The 22,168-nt window shown below is 44.6% G+C and overlaps 1 protein-coding gene across 2 annotated transcripts; it reads left to right on the forward strand.

Annotated features, from left to right (window-relative positions):
- Nucleotides 1–247: 247 nt before the first annotated feature.
- adrb2a (adrenoceptor beta 2, surface a) lies at nt 248–12,851 on the forward strand. 2 transcript variants are annotated; one of them, XR_013964714.1, is made up of 3 exons: nt 248–458; nt 954–2,351; nt 12,822–12,851. XR_013964714.1 is itself a non-coding variant. In XM_080773665.1 (2 exons), the coding sequence occupies exon 2, from the start codon at nt 957–959 to the stop codon at nt 2,157–2,159; it is 1,203 nt and encodes a 400-aa protein (XP_080629791.1). In that variant the 5' UTR covers nt 248–458; nt 954–956; the 3' UTR covers nt 2,160–7,744. The 2 variants fall into 2 exon arrangements, 1 of the variants encoding a protein (XP_080629791.1); XM_080773665.1 differs by lacking the exon at nt 12,822–12,851 and having other exon boundaries at nt 954–7,744.
- The last annotated feature ends 9,317 nt before the right edge of the window (nt 12,852–22,168 follow it).

Consider the following 22,168-nt stretch of genomic DNA (forward strand, 5'->3'; position numbering starts at 1 on the left):
GTGTGTGTGTGTGTGTGTGTGCGTGTGTGTGTGTGTGTGTGTGTGTGTGTGTGTGTGTGCATGCGTGCGTGCGTGTCCCCTGCAGCAGTGAGGAGTACTCTCTGTTCAAACTCACTGCAGCTTTCAGCTCCCTCCACAGCCATATGTACGCGAGCTGATTGGCTGAGTAGTGGCCATGATGTCATCACAGAACATTATAAGGGCTCTGACAAATAGCCTGGGAGACACATTAGAAGGAACACTGAGCTCTGAGCCGAGGGACTGGCCGGGTGACTGAGACCTAGAGAGGTGGAGGGAAGGGAGCCACACACACACACACACACAGGCAGAGAGGAGTACCGCGCAAACATGGGGGGCTGAGAGGATTTATTATTGGAACCACGGTACATCCAAAACCTTGGAGGAGTTCTCATTTCTTTTATGGGAGGCCATCAGAAACGGGACAACTACCTGTGGAGGTTTGTGATTTTGTTTTGTTTTAATATAACTTTATTTTCGTCATGCAATCTTTGAAGTTACAAAGGGTTTAGTTTGAAGTGTTGCCACATTGAGCCCTTGCTGTCGTTGTTTGTGTAATATAGAAATAAATAAATTACATTGTAAATGAATTATAGGAAAGAAATCCACATTTTAATAACATATTTTATTAGATTGTATACTGTTATTTTTTCAAACTATATTCATATATTGAATACATTCACTTAAAAAAAGAGTGTTCCTTCTGCAGTGTGTGTGTGTGTGTGTGTGTGTGTGTGTGTGAGAGAGAGAGAGAGAGAGTGTGAGTGAGTGACCCTTGTGTGTGTGTGTGTGTGTGTGTGTGTGTGTGGTCCAGAGCAATGTGAGTGAGTAACCCTCGTGTGTGTGTGGTATGCTGTGTGTGTGTGTGTGTAAAAAAAGTGTGTGTACGTGCATGCGCTATACACATTACTTAAATCTCTCTCTGGTCTCTTCAGATTATGGGAAGTCCAACCAGCCTGCTCAACGTGAGTGAAGTGATAAACGGGTCCTTGGCGGACCCTGTCGCAAACGGAGACAATGAGGGCTACAGCGAGGCTGAGATGGTTCTTCTGGGCATGCTCATGTCTCTGCTGGTCCTGGGCATCGTGTTTGGCAACATCCTGGTCATCACGGCCATCGGTCGCTTCCAGCGCCTGCAGAACGTCACCAACTGCTTCGTCACGTCGCTGGCGTGCGCCGACCTGGTGATGGGCCTGGTGGTGATCCCGTTCGGCGCGTGCTACATCCTGTTCGGAACGTGGCACTTTGGCAGCTTCTGGTGCGAGTTCTGGACCGCCACGGACGTGCTGTGCGTCACGGCCAGCATCGAGACCCTGTGCGTCATCGCCCTGGACCGCTACCTGGCCATAACCTCGCCGTTCCGCTACCAGTCTCTGCTCACCAAGTGCAAGGCGCGCATCGTGGTGGTGCTGGTGTGGGTCATCGCGGCGCTCATCTCCTTCCTGCCCATCCACATGAAGTGGTGGACCTCGGACGACGTGGAGGCCAAGCTCTGCATCGACAACATCAACTGCTGCGAGTTCAACACCAACACGGCGTACGCCATCACGTCCTCCATCATCTCCTTCTACATCCCGCTGGTCATCATGGTGTTCGTTTACAGCCGCGTGTTCCAGGAGGCCAAGCGCCAGCTGCGCAAGATAGACAAGAGCGAGAGGCGTTTCCGCACCGACCCGGGGTCTCTGGAGGCCAGTGACGGGCGCAAGAAGACCAAGTTCTGCCTGCGGGAGCATAAGGCCCTGAAGACCCTGGGCATCATCATGGGCATCTTCACGCTGTGCTGGCTGCCCTTCTTCCTGCTCAACGTGGTGGTGGCCATATGGAAGGTGGACAACATCAACCTTACCTTCAGGATACTCAACTGGATAGGCTATGCCAACTCTGCCTTCAACCCGCTCATCTACTGCCGGAGCCCCGAGTTCAGACATGCCTTCAAGGAGATCTTGTGCCTGAAGAGGAACCGCTTCCCACGACTGGGACCCAATGGATTTGTCTCAGGTGGGCACAGCTGGCAGAGCGAACCCCGGAGGAGCAAAGGCAGCTCAGACGACAGTGATGCCATTAATGAGGGGCTCTGTGAGTCCGTGGACAAAGCAACAGACCCTAATGGGAACAGTAAAGGCATAACAACTGTACTTTGATTAAATCAGAGGCCTTTGATGAAAAGGCAACACAGAGATGTTTACGCTGCCGTTGGCACTTTCCAGTTGACCGATGGAGGTCTGATTGACTGACAGGGACCTCAGGACAACCACCTGGTTCATGTAATGACAGACATGTTAGGCTGAGGAACAAGAGAAGACCTTTGTTTCAACTCCAAATGGATTTATATTGTAGGTAGATCACCGTTTTCCTTATTTACAGTAATTGTGTTGATTTTTCCATCTACCTCACTTACCTTTTCTTCAATATGTTTATGACTTCATTGTTCATCTAAGTTATTTCACATGGACTCACTGTCCATCCAGTAGATTTAGCGGTTTCATCATCATCATTCGAGTGCCCTCAAGATCCGTGTTTTATCAATTAGCCTGTTATGTAATTGCTAATGAGCAAAGCTCAAACGGAATCTGTGGACATTTAGTTTTCTATCTGTGATATCATGGCTCGGAAAACCTGTGGAAATTTTGAATTGTGTGGATTTGTGTTGTGCTGTCACCATGATCTACCATGATAAATCATATTCCTTGAGAAGGCATATGAATTATGAAAATGGCCACTTTAAAGCGGTCATGCGGGAGGGACTTGGTTGGGGTGGTCTCAAAGCTGTAATGTCTTTGTGTGAGTACAAACAGTACAGTACATTCCACTTTAGTTTCACTCAGATTTTCCTTCACCTTAACAGTGGCTTCTGGAGGCTGTGTTTGACGAGCAGTAGCAGATGTGGTACAACCTGTCTCTCTTGTGCTCCAAGCCAAAGTTTCAGGCACGGAGCCAATTAAGGCTTCGTGCCTGAAACACTCCAGCAGCAACGCTCTGCCCAGGGCAACGCTCTCCGCTGTAATGTTTCCCAGGCGCTCGCAGCACTAGTTCAGAATGCTCACAGGGTGCACAGGAGATTATGTTTTGATCCGCACCTCAGCGCAGAGCGCCAGGGAACCACAATCTGCAGCTCGTCTGATAACAAGTTACCGTTTCCTGTGTCAGAGGGCTGCATGCGTGGTGAGATATTGATCTGTTCTAGTCAGTGTGGTTTATATAGTAGTGACCCCCTGCCCTAGGTAATGTTCTCATTTCAGCTTGACAGATCCCCCGGCCATTCAGTCCACCGTTAACACAGTAACGTAGGAACAAATAATATATTAAATGAGCTAACAGCTGCATAGCTAAAATAGAACTTGGGTACTTAAAGTGATTCACAAACACACATTACCACTGTAATGTTGCACCTTTTTATACATTGCCTTTATGGAACTGTGTGTAAAAAAAAAAAAAAAAAGGGAGGGAAACAACTCTCCCTGTACTGTGAGGTCAGTAATTACCGCTTGTCACACAAGTGCCTGTTTGTTAATGAGATGATGCATGGGGCTGTTGATGTGCTAACAAGCTTTTCCAGTGTTTACCGAAACCGGAGGAGCTATTTCCTTAAGTCATAGCACCCGTCCCGGGTACACGATAATAACAAGATACAAGATAGAAATATATAAATGTGGGGTCGCTGTCCAGTTGGCTCTCTGACCAGTTGGTCTTCAACGCTGCTCCCTGACATTTCCCAGAGTTTTTGCTTCGCCGTAAACGGATGTCAGTCTGGGTCTTTTATAGGAAATCAACTGTAAATCTGGAGCGGTCACCAAAATGTCCCACTGAGCCATGTGATCTCTGTGCTTCTGCTGTTCCAGTTGTCACCGTCAATTTCTGTTCCTGCTTCTTCCCTCCCTGCGTGCCATCTGTCTTCTCTCTCTCTCTCTCTCTCTCTCACTCTCTCTCTCTTCTCTCTTCTCTTCTCTGTCTGTCTGTCTGTCTCTCTCTCTCTCTCTCTCTCTCTCTCTCTCTCTCTCTATTTTAAATTAAATTCAGAGGGACCTTGTTGGCATGACATTGTTTACAACAAAATAAGAATTGTAGGTAGGCTACAATTAAAAATATACTATAGGCCTACTACAACTACTACTACTATTACTACTACTACTACTACTCTTTCTCTCTCTCTCTCTCTCTCTCTCTCTCTCTCTCTCTCTCTCTCTCTCTCTCTCTCTCTCTCTCTCTCTTATTGTGCACGCTTTGTCTCTCTGCCTCTCCTTTTTTGCTTTGCACTGCCCAAGAAATGTCCTGTTCCAGCTGAGCCCAGCCCAATAAACATGAATAAATCCATTATCTCCACTGTTTAGCCCAAGTATCGGATTACCAGTACTCCCCGTCCCCTCCCCAAAACAGGGCAAAGAACACATCATTTATTAGATGTTTAGCCCAAGTATCGGATTTCCAGTACTCCCCGTCCCCTCCCCAAAACAGGGCAAAGAACACATCATTTATTACATGACAAATGGCACCATCTCCAGTGTGGAGGTTGTGGTGAACCTTATTTGGACCACATGTATCTCATTGGAGTGGAAGGGTCAAAGGTGAGGATTCAATGCTAGGATTATAGGCCTGTTAGATGATTCTCTGCTGGGCTTTTTGACAGCTTTTATACACTTAATACAGTCTGTGTGGCTTGAGAAGTTTCTACAGACAATCCCAGCCATTCCCCCAGTGAGTCTTGTGATATCCAGTCCACTATGTTCAGATCAAAGTAGCAGCTTGCTAAATGTAGCCTGTGTGTGTGTGTGTGTGTGTGTGTGTGTGTGTGTGTGTGTGTGTGTGTGTGTGTGTGTGTGTGTGTGTGTGTGTGTGTGTGCGTGTGTGTCTGTCTGTGACGCATGTGTTTGTGTATGCGGGGGGAGTCGGGGGGTTTCTTTGCCAGTCTAAATCTGTTTGTGACCTGTGTGGCCATGTGATATTTTGCCTCTGGAGTGACATCAACTGAACTGAACCTGTTAAAACTGTGAACTTTGTTCCTTTTGAAGGAATCTTTCCGTACTGTATAAATCGGGAGCTGTTGTTGTCAGTGACCCTGCGCGCGGTGTCGTCACATATTGACGTACAATATGTGCTGTAAAACAGAAAAAAACAAGCTTCACAGAATGTTCCTGAATTGTTGTTGTTGTTGTTGTATTTGTTTTTTGTTTTCGGATTAACAGTGACATAATCGATCAGTTTAATCAAGTGTTCTTTTACCCGCTTCACTGTGCTCACAACACAAAACAAAGATCGTATTCAAAGCTCAATGGTTGGCCATGCATAATGACTGCTTGTCTCAACCACTCAGAATAAGAAAAAGAAAGCATTAGGTCGTATTTTTTTTTCTTTTTTTTGCCATTTTCAACTGCAGTGAATCCGTATTGACGTACTACGTGTGTGTAGTCTTCTGTGGTGATGTTTTGGGGGCTTAAGTTGTGGAGTTGGTTATACTGCTCCCTCCTGGCTGTGGTGTCTTCTTGCAAGCCTTCATGTGTCTTGGTGTGTTTTTCGCTTATACTGTTTGATCACTGAGGCTAATCTATCACGTTGGGGTGGAGTTTGTTTTGTTTGTCACCTCGCCTCGCCTCCATGCAGCTGGAGGAGGGACGGACACGTGCAATGCAATTACGTGCACTTAATCTAACCCGCTGACACTGCAACATTCCAAGCGTGCAGCGCTGAGTGAAACCAAACTCGTCGCTGTCAAGTGGGACTGACCTTGTATACTGTACAACTACAGTATGTCCAAAACTGTTTCTATTTCAGGAAACGGGGGGGAAATTAACCTGTATTTTAACAGGTCTAAAGTAGTTATTATTTAGTCACAAGATCCTGTGAAAAGCTACTTTTCACTGGTCAAATGTTTATGGAGCCCACAGATTGCACTTAACTATTGCATGTTAACTTTCACTTGGAAAGAATATGCTGAAATTGTGGGAAATGACAGATCGATAAGCTCGCATTGTCGCGAGCTTATAGAGCTTATACGAAGCGAGCTAATAGATCTAATAACGAAGTGGGGCATTTATTTTTGGAATAAATCACTTGAAAATATGGACATACAAGGTTTCTGCCCCGACAGCAATGGACTGCTCCCCGCTATCATGCACAATCATGCACAATACATACACACTGTAGTACACACTGTACTCATTGCTGCTTACTCACGCGCTGGATATAGCTGATCTACAAGCTCTCAACGCGCCACATCACAACGCGCTGAGAGCTTGTAGATCGGCAATGTTTTCGGTATGAGTCATGCTTTACAGTATACGCTTGTATATCTCACACCTTGACATCTATAAAATAAACAATTCCATTTAATTTAAGATGCGGCGCGCAAACAGCAGGCCCCATTATAACTAGACAATTTTGTGGCAATCGGCCATAGCATACTTTACAACTGTGCTGCCCAATCACCTGCAGCCAACGACCATCAGGTTCTCATTCCAAAACACACTGTGCATCTGGTCAATTTGATAATTCAATAAGTGCAACTAAATTGAGATTTAGCGAGCTGGTGAGGAGTTGGGTTTGAATGAAACTAAACTCACTCAGTCATTAACTCCACAGTACCTTGATAATAAAAATAAAATCAACAACATGCAGTACACATAAACATACAGGATGGAACAGACAGGAATATGTGGTGGAGCATATGGATCATTCACCATCACAGTGAAATGATCTGATCATCAATCATGGAGGGATAGATTTTATGAGGCTCGCTCACAACCGGCCGTGAATACAGATGAATTGCACGCTGTTCCTTTGAACAATACATTAATTATGCACTCGCCACCCGTCCCTGCTAGCCTATAGGAAACAGGGCATCATCGTTGCATCATTGCATTGCAACAGCTGTAGTTTAATTTGACAACTCTTTTTTCCCCCCCATGTTTTAAGCCTGTTTAAAAGCAGTTCATTGATTGTCAGAGATCGATGAACCGTGTTGGCTGTCATTAGGTACCAGCAGTGAGTCACTCGCATTATGTCCTGTTGATCTGAGTTGTGTCCTGTTGATCTGATCAAATAATATGTACTTATCGTTTTCATATTGTGTAAAGCACTTTCTAAACTTTTTATTTTTATTTTTTTGAAAACTGTTACACAAATAAATGTTTTATTTATTTATTATTATTGTTGTTGTTGTTGTTGTTATTGTTATTTACACACAGCCTACAGCAGGGTTCAGGGTTGCCAGGTCCTCAGTTTTCGAGGTGGGAGGAGGTGGGACTTGGCAACCCTGCCCTACAGTAATACAGTTTCTGTGCCATGCCTTTTTAGGAAGTCCATTTGCCTGCTTACAGTTATTGGCAGTGACAGACGGATGGATTCCCAGCCCACATATTGCTGGAGGGTTGACAACTAATCATGAACTCATCATGTACGGCTACACAAATCAATGTGAATTTTTTAAGAAGAAATTGAAATGTGATAAAGAAAAAAGAAAAAAAGTAAAGAAAATTGAAAGAAATCGATCTTTTGTGAACTTTGTGCTTTGTGGGCCGGGGCGGTGTTTAGATCAGTTACATGTTTACTAAGTATTTCTTTTTGTTGAGCTACTATCGCACAATTCTTTGTCACTGTTTTGTTGAGCTATTGAAACATGTTTCCAATGTACAGTACGTGGAGTCCTGTGGTATTTATATAAAATGCAAGTGTGCTATACCATTTGTATTAAGACAATAAATGTTCTACTTGTCGCATGCAAAGCTATCAATCACCGACGTGTCCTCATTGTTCATTACATGACAGGTGGCACAATGAACTAGTCTGTCTAGTTGTCAGACCATTACTAGTATGCCCTGTTATCATGTGTAATGAGTCTGACATTTTGTGAAATTTCACGCACGCACACACACGCACAAAAGAAACGCGATAGCCTAATATGTCGGAATGTAGTTTGAAAAACATGTCTATCAGTGTCATATTCACAGGAATGTACTGTAGCTACTGTATGCACCCTGACTGCCTTATAAACCAAAACGTAATAACTGTATGTACTGTACCGACCAAGAGCAGGCCATGCACTATTTTGTTTTTGTAGAGAAGTCCCCAAAGTGTTTTTTTACACAGAGCCCATTGCTTTCCCAGGGTGCACCCCCTCTTTCTTAGCAGGGGGTAATATACAGTATATATGGTATTACCATACAGAACATGCAATATACAAAGAAAACAACGATAACCATTATTACCCTGTGTGTGCATTAAAAAGGCCCTAAAGAGAAGAGAGGGAACATTGCGTCTGAGTGCAGCAGGGTCAGGGATGCTCACTGCTGGCACCCACATGGGAAAAGCTGCCCTGATGAAGACCCTGACGGGTTGAAACATTGTCCTTCCTTCCTATTATTAAACACTTAACTTTGCTTTAGCAGAAAAGAGCAGATCGACAAGCACTGCAGCACATTGTGAGCACCACAGGCTGTATTATTTTCTTTTTATTATCCGTTTTCATACCATGTTTATCTATATTCCATTTATGTTAGGAGGAAAAGAGTGAGGGATGTTACAAAATTGTTTCCAGTCTTGGGTAGGAAAAAAAGACTGTTTGACAAGTTTGCCTAGCTGGTTTTCTGAGGGAGAGAACCTTGTTCTAGCCCAGACATTGGAATACTTGATGCAGACACCTCCAGCGAGCGCATATTTATATATATATATATATATATATATATATATATATATATATATATATATATATATATATATATATATATATATTAGTCTTTGGCTATCAGACAGAGTGAGGGATATGTCTGTCTTTCGTAAAATGTCCATCTTAAAAATGAAGATTAAGTGAAGGCAGCTTATGAAACTGAAACAACAGCAATCGTGGCTGCGAATACAATGTATACACAATGTTAGGCTAACTGACATACTGCAAGAGGCAAGCACTCAGGTTGACGTATGGCTTGGTGAGTTAGTAAGTAGAGATACATAGCATGCTGTCATTTGTTTCCCCCATGGCCATTATTAAGCACGTAGGAAAAAAAGGAAATGAAAGCATGCAGGACATGCAGCTTGAACAAAAATGATGAATTGAATTCGATTCAAGTTCATTGTCATTATTTTGCTACAGGTACAGTAATGCAAAAAAAGCAAGAATGAAATATGTGCCCCGGAGCTGGTAGTGTGTAATACATAGAATTGTTATAAATTAAATCAAAACTAAAGGTGCAGCAAACTTAACTTACAAATTAAGTTTTTATCATCAAACGGGCCCACTGTTAAAGTCCATATGACAGTATTGTACAATAGTCGGACGACAAATTATAAATCTTTCCTGCTGGGACAATTGTTTTAACTGTTGGCTAAAAACAGCAGATGTACAACCTCACTGCGCAGCATCACATCTGCAGTTTTTGAAGTCAAAATCTTGAAAGTGTTTGAAAAACATTGAATAGTTTAGATTTTTTCAAAATAGTTTGAGAACTACTGATGATAGAAGGCATATATTTTGTGGAATCTTACTCCATGGAGTTCAGAACCATAACATAATATCCCAGACAGTGCCACACTGAAGGTTCTCAGACAAACAGCATTCCTGTGACGGTACGCAGTGTGAAACATGCTGTACCATGATAAGTCTGACTAGCAGATGTCAAAATCCATTCTGTGATGTTTACCAGCTGGAGAAACACACCCTGATGAACAATATACACCTCTTTCATGTATTTTGAGAGGATACAATAATATTGGTTCTGGGCAGATGAACAGCATGCTACGTACATAGAAGCATACAATATAAACAGTAGTAGTACATCACAGCGAACGGTGTGTGTGTGTGTGTGTGTGTGTGTGTGTGTGTGTGTGTGTGTGTGTGTGTGTGTGTGTGTGTGTGTGTGTGTGTGTGTGTGTGTGTGTGTGTGTGTGTGTGTGTGCGTGCGTGCGTGGGGTGGTGGGGGGTGGGAGACCGCACACATCATTGGTTCTCAAAGTGGGGAGGGTACCAGGGGGTCCCCAGCTAAATTAGTTTATATAGCGTCACAATCATTTTAACCACTTTACGTTTAACCACATTTAATGTCATACCTCGGCTTCAGAAAGAGCTGTTATGCAAGCTCATAGTGGTAAAAGAAAAGAAAGAGGTGAAAAATTAACATAAGAATCATTGTGGTAGTATTGATTAATGTATACTAACTAAGTTGGGCAGCAGCTTGTCACTGTCCGGGGGGGGGGGGGGGGGGGGGAGCAGGGCAGCATGCCTGATTGACGCAGCAGCTGATTCACGCCAGCTATACTGTGTTTACTAATGTGACCTGGCTGTACTGTATGTGTGAGTTAGATAAACAGACCCATGATGATCCAATGGAAGGGGGTTGGCTGAGACGACAGTGGTCTCTGTGGGATTTGTAACGATGTCTAAAATGAAGAATATTGATTGGTTCCTGCATGACATGTGGTCCTGCGTTCTTCCTGGTCTCAAATATTTGAATAGGCTATACGGATACATATGTTTTTATTTCTTTCTTTTTTTTTTACTTAAATCTTTATTTCTGGGGTTCCCAAACTCCCAACAAATTGGGGCTGGATCCACAGCCAAAGGTACAATAATTCTGATCTGCTGAGTTGGAATTAAGATGTTTAAACTGTCATCAGGCTTTCTATCCCCCTTCTCCCTCCCTCCCTCCCACCTCCCTCCCTGTGATTTCAGTCCACGCATTGTGAAAACACCCACGTGTGTTAATCATTGTAATCCGGTATCAGGAACGGTCACCCCTAAACCATCTCGCCCCTCGATTATTTTCTGCCGACCGATCGGTGCCGCGGCTCTTGTATTCTTTATTTGGTTAAGTTTAGGTATAGGGTTAGGTTTAGGCATAGTTTTACTGAGGTTAAGTTTAGGAATAAGCTTAGGTTTAACCGTTTAAGCATAATTTACTTAGGTTACTTTAGGTATACCAGTTCCGCCGGCTGTACGCCCCGGGGCGAGTTGGTAAAGGGGTGACTCGTTTGGTATTATGTAATCCTGCTTTATTATGTAATCCTGACACCCCAATGAATGGGGGCCGTTTGTCTATAATCGAATCACAGCTTCCGAATAGAGGGATCAACGCAACGTGATGGTCCCTGTAAGCGGCTCTGTGTCTGGTCAGCAGGCTAATACTGAAATAGAGTCTAAAGCGCTGTTCAGCAGTCCATTAGCCATGCCTCCCTCCTCCTCCAATTGAATTGGACAGAGCATGCAACGCTCTGTAGACTCAGAGAGGCTTCTCTGCCCTGAGTGGATCCATTTTTGCACACAAAAGCTTTTACCTGTTTTTTTTTTTTGTACTCTCGCATAGCAATCAAAAAAATAGCTAGGAGACATCATGTACTCTGTCGACGGGGCTGCACTCGAATGGAGACAGAAGGACGCTGGGCAAACACACGCGGGAAAAAAACTGCTCTTCACAGCAGCTGAGAAGTGTCAGCTTGTCTCTAATGCCTCTCTCTTAAGAATTAAGGGATAAGATTAGAGCAATTTACAGTACAGTTATCTTTGCATATACAGGCTCAGCATGTTTTATCCTATAAGTCACTGCTGGAAGCAAATGAAATCAGTATTATGGAAAAATAAATGAATGCATTTCTGGTTTTCTGGTATGCGATTGCGAACCCTTGTATGCGTGTTAGTCATAGCAGTGACGTGATGCATGAAGGGTGTGAGTGAGCATGTGAACAGGTCCATCACTGCTCTGCCGTGATAGACTGCTCTGCAGTGATAGACCAATAGGTCCCATGGGCACTCGTAAACCAGGCACCACAGTGTCTGCAACGCGGCTGCTGTACGCTGTGCAGTGTCTGCAACGCTGCTGCTGTACGCTAGGCTGTGGTGGGGGAAAAAAGTACTCACATTTTGTTACCTGAGTGAAAGTATCGATACTGCAATATGGAAATACTCCGTTACAAGTAAAAGTCCGGAATTCAAAATTCAAAAGTATTGGCATAGAGAAATGTACTTAAAGTACCAAAAGTAAAAGTGCTCATTATGTAGAATGTCCCATTTCAAGTTTTCAAATAAAAAAATATATATTTGAAAATAGCCGATCTACAAGATCACATTGCGTTGCTATTTTGAAATGCATATGGGGCTGACGTGGCAATTGCATGTTTTGTAATAATAGTCAAAATCTACAAAGTAACTAGTAACTATAGGTACAATATTTTACCTCCGAGTAGAAATAAAAAGTACTGGAAATTGGAAATGCTCAAGTAAAGTACAAATACCTCAACATGTTACTTAAGTACTTGAGTAAATGCACTTCGTTACTTTACACCACTGACACTATAGGACAGTGTTTCTCAACCTTTTCAGGCCTAAAAATAATCCTATTTGAACCTTGACCCTTGGGTATGGGGACCCCCCACGGGACCCCCCACGGGACCCCCCACGCTGACGAGCACTTGGAATTGTAGAAGTTGAGGCGTTACATTTTGATTGACTCGGTTCCACGGATACGTAATGTTTTATTAGTGCTGCCAACGAATATTCTGATACATTCGAAAGAATATTCTGAAATAACCGAATATAAAAAGAATAGGCTGCAATTCATTTTTATATTAAAATTATATACATTCAACGTTTCGAATCATTCGAACCCTGCACGTGGTGGAATATTCTAATGTAATTTTTGGCCAATTCTTTTTATGTTGTAAGCTTGTACGTACATCTGCAATTTGCAAAACTTTCTTATATATTTGTTTGACAATTTGGCCAATGTTTGACCAGTTTTTATAGTATAGATTGTTGATTACTTTTGATGCAGCAGGCCTAATGTTTTTTTTATTTTTTATTAATTGTATTATTATTGCGACCACAGGTCGCATTTACTATGAAAACTTTGATCAAAGTCGATCCCATGCCAAGCAACAGCAATGGCCCAGCAGTCTGCCGTCACCCAAGCGGATGTGTGCCCACGCTGATCTGCCCCAGCAGTCTGCCGTCACCCAGGCGGATGTGTGCCCACGCTGATCTGCCCCAGCAGTCTGCCGTCACCCAAGCGGATGTGTGCCCACGCTGATCTGCCCCAGCAGTCTGCCGTCACCCAGGCGGATGTGTGCCCACGCTGATCTGCCCCAGCAGTCTGCCGTCACCCAGGCGGATGTGTGCCCACGCTGATCTGCCCCAGCAGTCTGCCGTCACCCAGGCGGATGTGTGCCCACGCTGATCTGCCCCAGCAGTCTGCCGTCACCCAGGCGGATGTGTGCCCACGCTGATCTGCCCCAGCAGTCTGCCGTCACCCAGGCGGATGTGTGCCCACGCTGATCTGCCCCAGCAGTCTGCCGTCACCCAGGCGGATGTGTGCCCACGCTGATCTGCCCCAGCAGTCTGCCGTCACCCAGGCGGATGTGTGCCCACGCTGATCTGCCCCAGCAGTCTGCCGTCACCCAGGCGGATGTGTGCCCACGCTGATCTGCCCCAGCAGTCTGCCGTCACCCAGGCGGATGTGTGCACGCGCTGATCTGCCCCAGCAGTCTGCCGTCACCCAGGCGGATGTGTGCCCACGCTGATCTGCCCCAGCAGTCTGCCGTCACCCAGGCGGATGTGTGCCCACGCTGATCTGCCCCAGCAGTCTGCCGTCACCCAGGCGGATGTGTGCCCACGCTGATCTGCCCCAGCAGTCTGCCGTCACCCAGGCGGATGTGTGCACACGCTGATCTGCCCCAGCAGCGCGACCTCCACACTCTCGTAGAGGAGACTGCCGGCGAGCGGCGACGCCGTCTGGCCAGGGAACCGGTGCCTCCTGAATAGAGAGCAGCATTGGCGCCAGAGTCTCACGGAGGACGCCGTCAAGAGCCTCTGCCGCCTGAACAGAGAGCACTGCAGGCGCCACCGCCTCAGGCACCAGCCACCTCTTAATTGCCACGCCTCAGCAGAAGTTCTTAGTCGCCGAGCAACTTCAAGAGTGTGACGCCGATGTCTCTGCCTCAAGCTCAACGCCTGCGGGCGGCGTCTGTAACCGGCCAGCAATTATACATACACTGACACCAGACAGATAGTTGCTTTTCAACTATGCCGTATTAAGAAGCTCTGTTGTTTCAGCGCAACCTCAGGCTTCTTACTGGTTATTATTGTTTTAGGTATTATGTACATGTATTAAAACTGCTTAAATTGTCACTTTATACTGTCATCTGGGACCCCCACAGGTTGAGAACCTCTCTCTCTCTGTGTGTGTGTGTGTGTGTGTGTGTGTGTGTGTGTGTGTGTGTGTGTGTGTGTGTGTGTGTGTGTGTGTGTGTGTTCGTGTGCGTGTGCGTGCGTGCGTGCATGCGTGCGTGCGTGTCATATCAGATCCTATGAGGATCTGAGTAACGAGCTTCACTGGACCTTGGAGGTTAAAACAGCAGAAAGACGGGGCTGCGTTCTGCTTTCCATGGCCAAACAAAATGCAATAAAGCAAAAGCAGATCCCTTCAAAACCAAACTAAAACTCTGTAGCTCTCGACAGCATGCCGGTGTTCCTTTTCCCACATTTCAGACCACGTTTCCAATGCCACACAAGTACAATCCTTCTGTACAATAATGCTCATTTTGTCCACGTGTTAGGCTATTTGTGCTGCCCTGTATGGTAGACCATAGTACTGTATGTACAGTACAATGCTGTATGCGCTATAGGGTCAACTCAAACTTTATTTATAGAGCACATATTACAACGACCAATGGTAGTGAAATGCATAGCAATATATCAAGGAAACAAAATAGAAAAATAAATACGGAGGAGGAGCTAGAAGAATTACAAGTTCATTCAAATTAACTTAAGGGTATTGTAACGTTGTTCCTACTGTATCTTTGTATAAGTTCCATGAATCTTTGTGTGTGCGTGCGTGCGTGCCTGTCTGTCTGTCTGGCCCTCCCAACTACTCCATTCGCCCAAGGGGTTGCTGAGCACCCAAGGGAGTGTAGTATCGGAGTGTGAAGTGAATTGACCGCATGAGCGCTTCCCCAGAACCAGTTTGCTTTGAATGGGCACGTGTTCTGAAATGGCGGCCACACCCAGAAAGGCCACTGCACAAGTTTGAATCGATTTCTGTCGGCCGGCAGGTGTCAGAGGGTGTGGAGATACATTCGAATTTATTATACTAGACTAGGGAAATCACACTGACATAAATAATATATACTCTTTTTTTCTTATCTTTCCAAGATATAGAGGCAATGCAATAGTTACAATAATCATAAAATCAACATTAAAAGCATTTTGGTGGTGAAATTGATAATCAGGATGGGACAAAGACTAGTTGTGTGAACCTGGTCTGGGTTCAGGGGTCAATCATATAGTGAGTGTTGCTTTGATCCTTCCCTACTACAAATGAATATAGGATATTTAAACACATTTCCTGCCACACCCGTCTTCTGACGGGTTCAAAAGGTTATCTCTTACCTGACAAGCCCGTCTTGCGACGGGTTACGACCCCCGTTTACGGCACCTGTCTATGACCTGAACGGCATCCATCTTGAAACGAACGAGAGAGAACAAAAACAGTCGAGAAAACGGTCATCCGATCTCCATAGAGTCCCATAATGGTCACGATTTCTCCGAACTAATCCTCTGATTTGGTGAGATGAGATAAAGTATGCTCTTAGGATGGCAATAAAAGGCTGGCGCATCGCTCCGGTTAGCATATTATCGCCTCGCATGCTAGTTGGGGACCCGATTGAGCGACGGACAGGATGCGCTCTTTACAACGGACCCGTGAATTTAAAGCTTTCAATCATCCGTTGCCATTCCTTTCCTCAACATTTGATTGAATTAGCCGACCACTTAAGCAATCCTTTATGATCCATCCTGCTGGAGAGGTTCAGCCTCTGAGGAAGAATTGCGTTAGAATTGCATATGATATTGTTATTATGACATTCTTATGACATTGCCATCTTGCTTAAATGGCACAGGCCTGATATGCAGAATATTGTTTGGGTACAGCTGGGACTCCGACTCCTCTTGCTTCATCAATTACAGCTCAACACAAACACTGCAAAAACTCTGAGAGCTATATGGATAAATAAACCCTGCCTGTGCCACATGCAGCACAAGCTATTCTGTACTGTTTCATTTCATGTCCCATATAGGTTTTCTTCCTCTTGACATTTAAAAGATTTCCTTTCCATAATGTTTTTAGCATTAGATTATTTTCTCTGAAGTAGTTGCTCTCTCTCTCTATCATTACATCATCATAAGTATATTATATCCTCTCAGTCAGCCAAGATAAAGAGACTGAAGTCTCTGGAAAGCTGACTATACAATGTTTATATTGTATACGCACATTCAGCCTATAGTATGATGAATGCAGTCTGGTCTGCAGTGAAAAAATGAATTCCTGGCTCCCGCTGTGTGTATACTGTATTGTTGTATTGTTCTTTCTGCTTTGGCAATGTAAACGTATGTTTTCTCATGCCAATAAAGCCCTTTGAATTGAATTGAATTGAATTGTGTGTCATCCATGTACGTGTGTGTGTGTGTGTGTGTGTGTGTGTGTGTGTGTGTGCACTCACATGTGTGTCCTCCCGTACTGTTCTGTTCTGTATGTGTGTGTGTGTGTGTGTGTGTGTGTGTGTGTGTGTGTGTGTGTGTGTGTGTGTGTGTGTGTGAGTGTGTGCGTGTGTGTGTGTGTGCGCGCGTGCATGCGTGCGTGCGAGCGCGCGCAAGTGTGTCATTCATTGATTGTATCTCCACACACTGTGTCTTTTCATTCGTCCCTGTTATTTAACCACTTTAACCTCATACGGTTGACTGGAATCTCTCAGAGCTCCAGTGTCTTTTCTGTTATTGTGGTGGAAGGCTGAAAACAGATGCTATAGGTTCATTGCACCTGGAGTCCAAGAAAAAAGGTTTTCTTTGTGGGAGATTGAGAGCTTTGGACTGGAGTGAGTGGTTTAGTGACACTAAAGGACACTAAAAGTGGAATAGCGACCATCACAAGTCACAACCTGTACTTACAAACTAACGGTCAAGCATCCTTGTCATTGTAATACTCTGAAGGCTAAATCCACTGATCCACGGGTACAGCCCAGTGAACAACACTCAGTGTTTATCCTGTTGAACAGTTCAACTTTGGCCATGTGCCCCCGAAAAATTATATGCCCAGACGGCCACAGTGGCCTCGGTGCCCATGTGCCCCGACCGGCGCCCACAGCAGTTAATTTTACCGTTTTGCCAATTTTCCAGTCATTACGGTAACCAATGTTCCCCAAACGTCCCGCGCAGAACAAATCTGTGTAGCGCACATGAACATGAACACCAGAGATATATTTGTGCATTGTATTGTGTTTTCATTTGCCAAGTGGTTTGATTCTTTTGCGTTACTTTGCCTTAATAACTACCCCCGCTGGTCGTCATGACAGAAACACGTCACAGCGTCCAGCCACGCTGCTATTCTGCTGTTATTTCACAACAAACATGAAGGGAGATGATGGCTGACGAGGTTCAGAGCGGGGTAATACTAAAGTAACCGGCCCTTCACTGTTATAAATGCAGGTTTCATGTTAGGTCAAATTGATAAACTGCGTGAGCCACGCATGTTTTACACAGTTGAACAATTGAGCTTGTCGGGTACAAACGCAGCTACCTCTTTCCTCTTGTTTTATTGTTCCAAATAAATTATTCCATCTGAAAAGTCCTTAATTCAGCAACAGCTTCCAACAACAACAACAACAACACAAGACGTCGCTAACTGAAGTTGTGATCATGTTAAAAAATATAAAAACATCCACTCGTCTCAACCCATGCACAGCTGGGCATGGAGCGTTGACGACGCGTTGTCTGTCACTCTATCGCCTGTAGTCAATTCAACATACCGGTAGTAAATCTACCCAACGTGTTTAACAAACTACAGAACAACTACAACAGAAAGTGTGAATCTCTGTACAGAGCTTAAAATGTAACTGTAGCAGTGAGTGACATGAGGTATTTGTCTTTTCCTTAGGCAATTTAATGCAGACATAGGCCTGTACTTGTCAGCTTTTCTAAACTAAGCCCTCATTCAAAAGTTATGTAGGCTGTCATTGTAACCCAGTGATCCTCAGCCATTTTAATTTCAATGACCCCCAAATTAAATGTATCTGAATTAGCCTAGGGTGACAGGGTCCTAGGCCATTTCATTATGATGTTCATCTCTGGACTGGGACCCCAATACATGTTACACACATGTTTACAATATTTTACAACAGTAGTTACTTATATATTTTGTTATTTAAAGCTGTGATTATTTATTTGTAATGTTCTGAACCAATGTTCGTCCTGAAAAAAAAATGTAATCATCCTTAACCTTTAAGCTAAAACAATGATTAAAATCATTGTTTTAATTGATGGCCTTCATGCCCTGGCACTTGGCCTTGTGCCCTCAAAAAGGTGACCAAGGCCAGGCAAGGCCAAGTGGCCTTGCCCCTAAAAGGATGAAATGCCAGGCCTGGTGTGGGTGTGTGTGTGTGTGTGTGTGTGTGTGTGTGTGTGCATGTGCATCATTGATTGTCTCTCCACACACTGTACCTTGTCATCCGTCCCTACTCTTATTTAACATACCCCTGTCATTTGTTATACTCTGAAGGCTAATCCACTGATTCATGGCGGTACAGCTCAGTAATAATGAAAATCACTCCGTCACTCATTATTTAGCCTGATGAATGTTCACAAAGGGAATGTCATCGCTCCATGTGTAGGAACTTGGAAGTGTTATCAATTATTTTTTGGGCGCATTCGACAGTATTTTAAGGCGCCATGGCATGGGTGTAGGAAAGAATGACAGGTCCCATATTTCTGACATGGTCATCATGTCACTGCCAGTGAAGGAATGTCCCTGGCTCTGTCACTCCTAATCTCTCTCTGATGAGTGTGATGTGTGGCTGCCTCTTACTGGCGTCCCGCGACACGTTAACAAAGCATACTAAATAAGAGACAAAGGCTCTTGTCAGCAGAGCAAACGCGCGGATGCCTAATATGGTGCCACAGATAGGGACATACGGCAGTGTGATCTATGGGGTTTGTGTGTGTTTGTGCACGTAGTCAGTGTCTGTCCTCGCTAGTGCATACAGAATGTGTGTACAGTAGTGTGTGTGTGTGTGTGTGTGTGTGTGTGTGTGTGTGTGTGTGTGTGTGTGTGTGTGTGTGTGTGTGTGCATGTCACTGTACTGTATTTGTGCTTTTGCGTTAGAGCGTGCATGCATGCATGCAGAATGTGTGTCCTCGTGTGTATGAGATTATTTGTGCCATTGAGCATCTGTGTGTGTGTGTGTGTGTGTGTGTGTGTGTGTGTGTGTGTGTGCGCGTGCGTGCGTGGGCGTGGGGGGCTGGGTGGTGCTTATGGTTAGTGTCCAGGACAGGAGAATGTCCAGCAGCAAGCTAATGGAAGCTATGCGTTGTATTTCAAACACATCTCCAGTCCAATAGTAAACGCTTGACATGCGGGCAGTGCACTTCACTGTGTTCCCATCAGTACACTCCACTGCTCTTTCATCTGACCAAGGGACATGCTTCATTTACTCTCAGATATCTGCCGACTGCCGACTAGGAGTCGCCATGGAGAAAAGCAGCAAAACAATGATTAACCTTTGTCGTGTCTTTAAACTTGACCCACAGGGTGTGCCTGGGTGTAGAGTTTTGGCTGATGTGCATGCACTTACTGTACTGTACAGTACAAGACAAGCCAGACCTATGGTGTAGCACTGTAGCTCATACTGTATACCAATGCCTCTCAGTCATTTTAATGCTTTGAAAGTGAACATGCGAAACGTTAGAACAGACGATCAAGGGATACTTTGTTAGCGCTCCGAAACGCCATCATAATAAATTGTCATGGCAGCTTGGTTTCAACTGAAACAGACCTCCTCTTCCTCTTCAAAATAAAAGCCCCTCATAATGATTAGTCAACACTAGTTTTATTGCTAAGTCTACTTACAGGACATAGGCAGACATTTGTAGTGCGTATAACACCAGAGCTAGTAAATTTAGCGGCAGCACCCAATTAAGATCGCTTCATTTTGTTTGATCACTTGCGCACCAGTTATACGAGTGCACTCCTGTTTATTGTGCACTCCTGTTTATTGTGCACTCCTGTTCATTTCATTCACCCTTATCTAACACTTAAGCCATAAAACATGTTAAAAAATAACGACAACGAACTCATCACGTTGTGACACGTGGTGAACTTGTAATTCAGCTATTTTTTTGCTTTTAAAAGGTACCAAATCCGGACACTATAGGTTGCATAATTTGGCGCTACAGATCTTGTTAAATTATACCTGAGGCATGGCAAGCAGCATGAGTGCGTGCTATTTGAAGTGAACACACCGGAAATAAAGTGTTTGAATGGAAAACTCCTGCTGTCTGTTCTCATACTGAGCCCTAGCTACAGTTGGATTGTAGGGGATGGTTTATGGAATACTCGCTTTTTGTTAAGCCTAATTTATACTGTGCGAGACAAGCCATGGCCCATGGCTCACACAGGAGCTCTGTTAATTCCCAGAGCTATGAGCCATGACTTGTCTCACACTGTATAAATTAGGCTTCAGGGTCTGGCCCCATCACCTCCTCCTCCACATGACATGCCATGTCATCGCTGTCTAGGCAACATGCAAAATATTCCCTTGTATCCCAGCCCCACCTCAATATCTCTGCATGCCTCTTCCAATTAATGCTTGCATAAGAAGTCACTTTTTTTTTAATAGGTGAGGACTTTGCATAAGTTCTCTATTTCAATTGTTACTTTAGCCTACTTTTAATTTATTTATACAGCAAGTAAAACACAACAAAATAAGAGGCAGACGGGCATACGTACGGTTGGCAGTCCTACACTTTTCATGTCCAGCTGGAAATAATTCCTCGGTTGGATTACGAAATGGGGAGTAATTGGGAGCAAGTATTCTTCTGTGAAGCAGTCGGACCAGCACATCCCAGTGCAAACTAATATTGTCTCAGATGACAGCATGCCCTGATGAAGACTACATGGCTATGTCGAAATCTGTGAGGCATTTTTTATCTCTTCGTATAATGTGACCCATGTCACAATAAAGGCCTTTTAATTGTCATTCCTCCTCCTTTTTGAGTACCTGTGAGTGTGACCTATTGTTGTTGCACTTTTGTTTGTGTGTCCCAATAGATCACAGCTTTGATCCACTGTTGTACAATCTTTTGCGGCTTTCGCCTTTTTTTTTACTTTTTTTTTTATAGAGAGACAGACAGTAGGCTGACAGGAAATGGGGGAAAGAGATGTGGGAGTGACATGTAGTAAAGGCCATCGGGATTGGGAGTCGAACCCGCGGCACACTGCCAGACTCAGGCTACCGGCCAAGGTGCCTGGACCGTTGAGCCACGGCCCAGGCCTGAATTCCTCAATTTGATGGTGAAATTGGGCAGTAAGGGGGCAAGAACAGTGTAGGCTACATCTGCCGACATGCGTGGCCGGTTAAGACTCACCCGTGGCTTCCACGTGCAGTTATATAGGTTAGGGTTTGGGGTATAGGGTGTCAGACTATTGATAGGAGGTGGAGGTAACAGGATTGGAGGTGCAGTATTGGGGGGACTAAAGGGTGACATTGTGACGGAGAACCAGACTAATATTGGAACACAAGATGATATTGTCTCCACCAGACCGAAGGCCTAGGGGGAGAGTATGTTTTGCACTCCGTCCGTCCTTCCATCCGTGTGTGTGTGTGTGTGTGTGTGTGTGTGTGTGTCCGTCCTTCCGTCCGTCCGTTATCAGCTAATCTCCGTCACCGTTGGCCCGATCCATGCTAAACTTTGCACACACACTCCCTGGATGCCAACGACGAACCTCTGCCCCAAATATTCCTCAACGGCCTGTTATAGCGCCACCAGGAGGCCACAACCTGACCTGCCCTGGTGGAGACCAGGGCGGATTGGCACTTTATCTAGTTTCCCCTGCTCTGCACAGGGACATTCAACCATGGCTCTTTGTCCTGTGACATTTCGGGCCCAGATCCCCTTATGTTTAGTTCTTGATTGAATCCAGGCTGTACAGCTGCATCAACGTCTCCAGACAGTACTCTCTGTCACAGAAAGGTCTCTCTGTGCGGTGTAACTCAAAACAAAGGATTGCATGTGTCTAAATTAGGGATGCACCAAAGGGAAATTCTTGGCCGAAACCTAATATAGGAAACAGTTGGCCGAAAACCGAATTCCGAATATCCGAATATGATTAATATTATATATATATCTTTT

The sequence above is a fragment of the Protomyctophum bolini genome (genome assembly GCF_963924005.1).
Source record: "Protomyctophum bolini genome assembly, chromosome: 10".
Lineage (NCBI taxonomy): Eukaryota > Metazoa > Chordata > Actinopteri > Myctophiformes > Myctophidae > Protomyctophum > Protomyctophum bolini.

Excerpts from the sequence above, each read along its gene's own strand:
- adrb2a (XM_080773665.1), top strand. The coding sequence starts at position 957 with ATGGGAAGTCCAACCAGCCTGCTCAACGTGAGTGAAGTGATAAACGGG.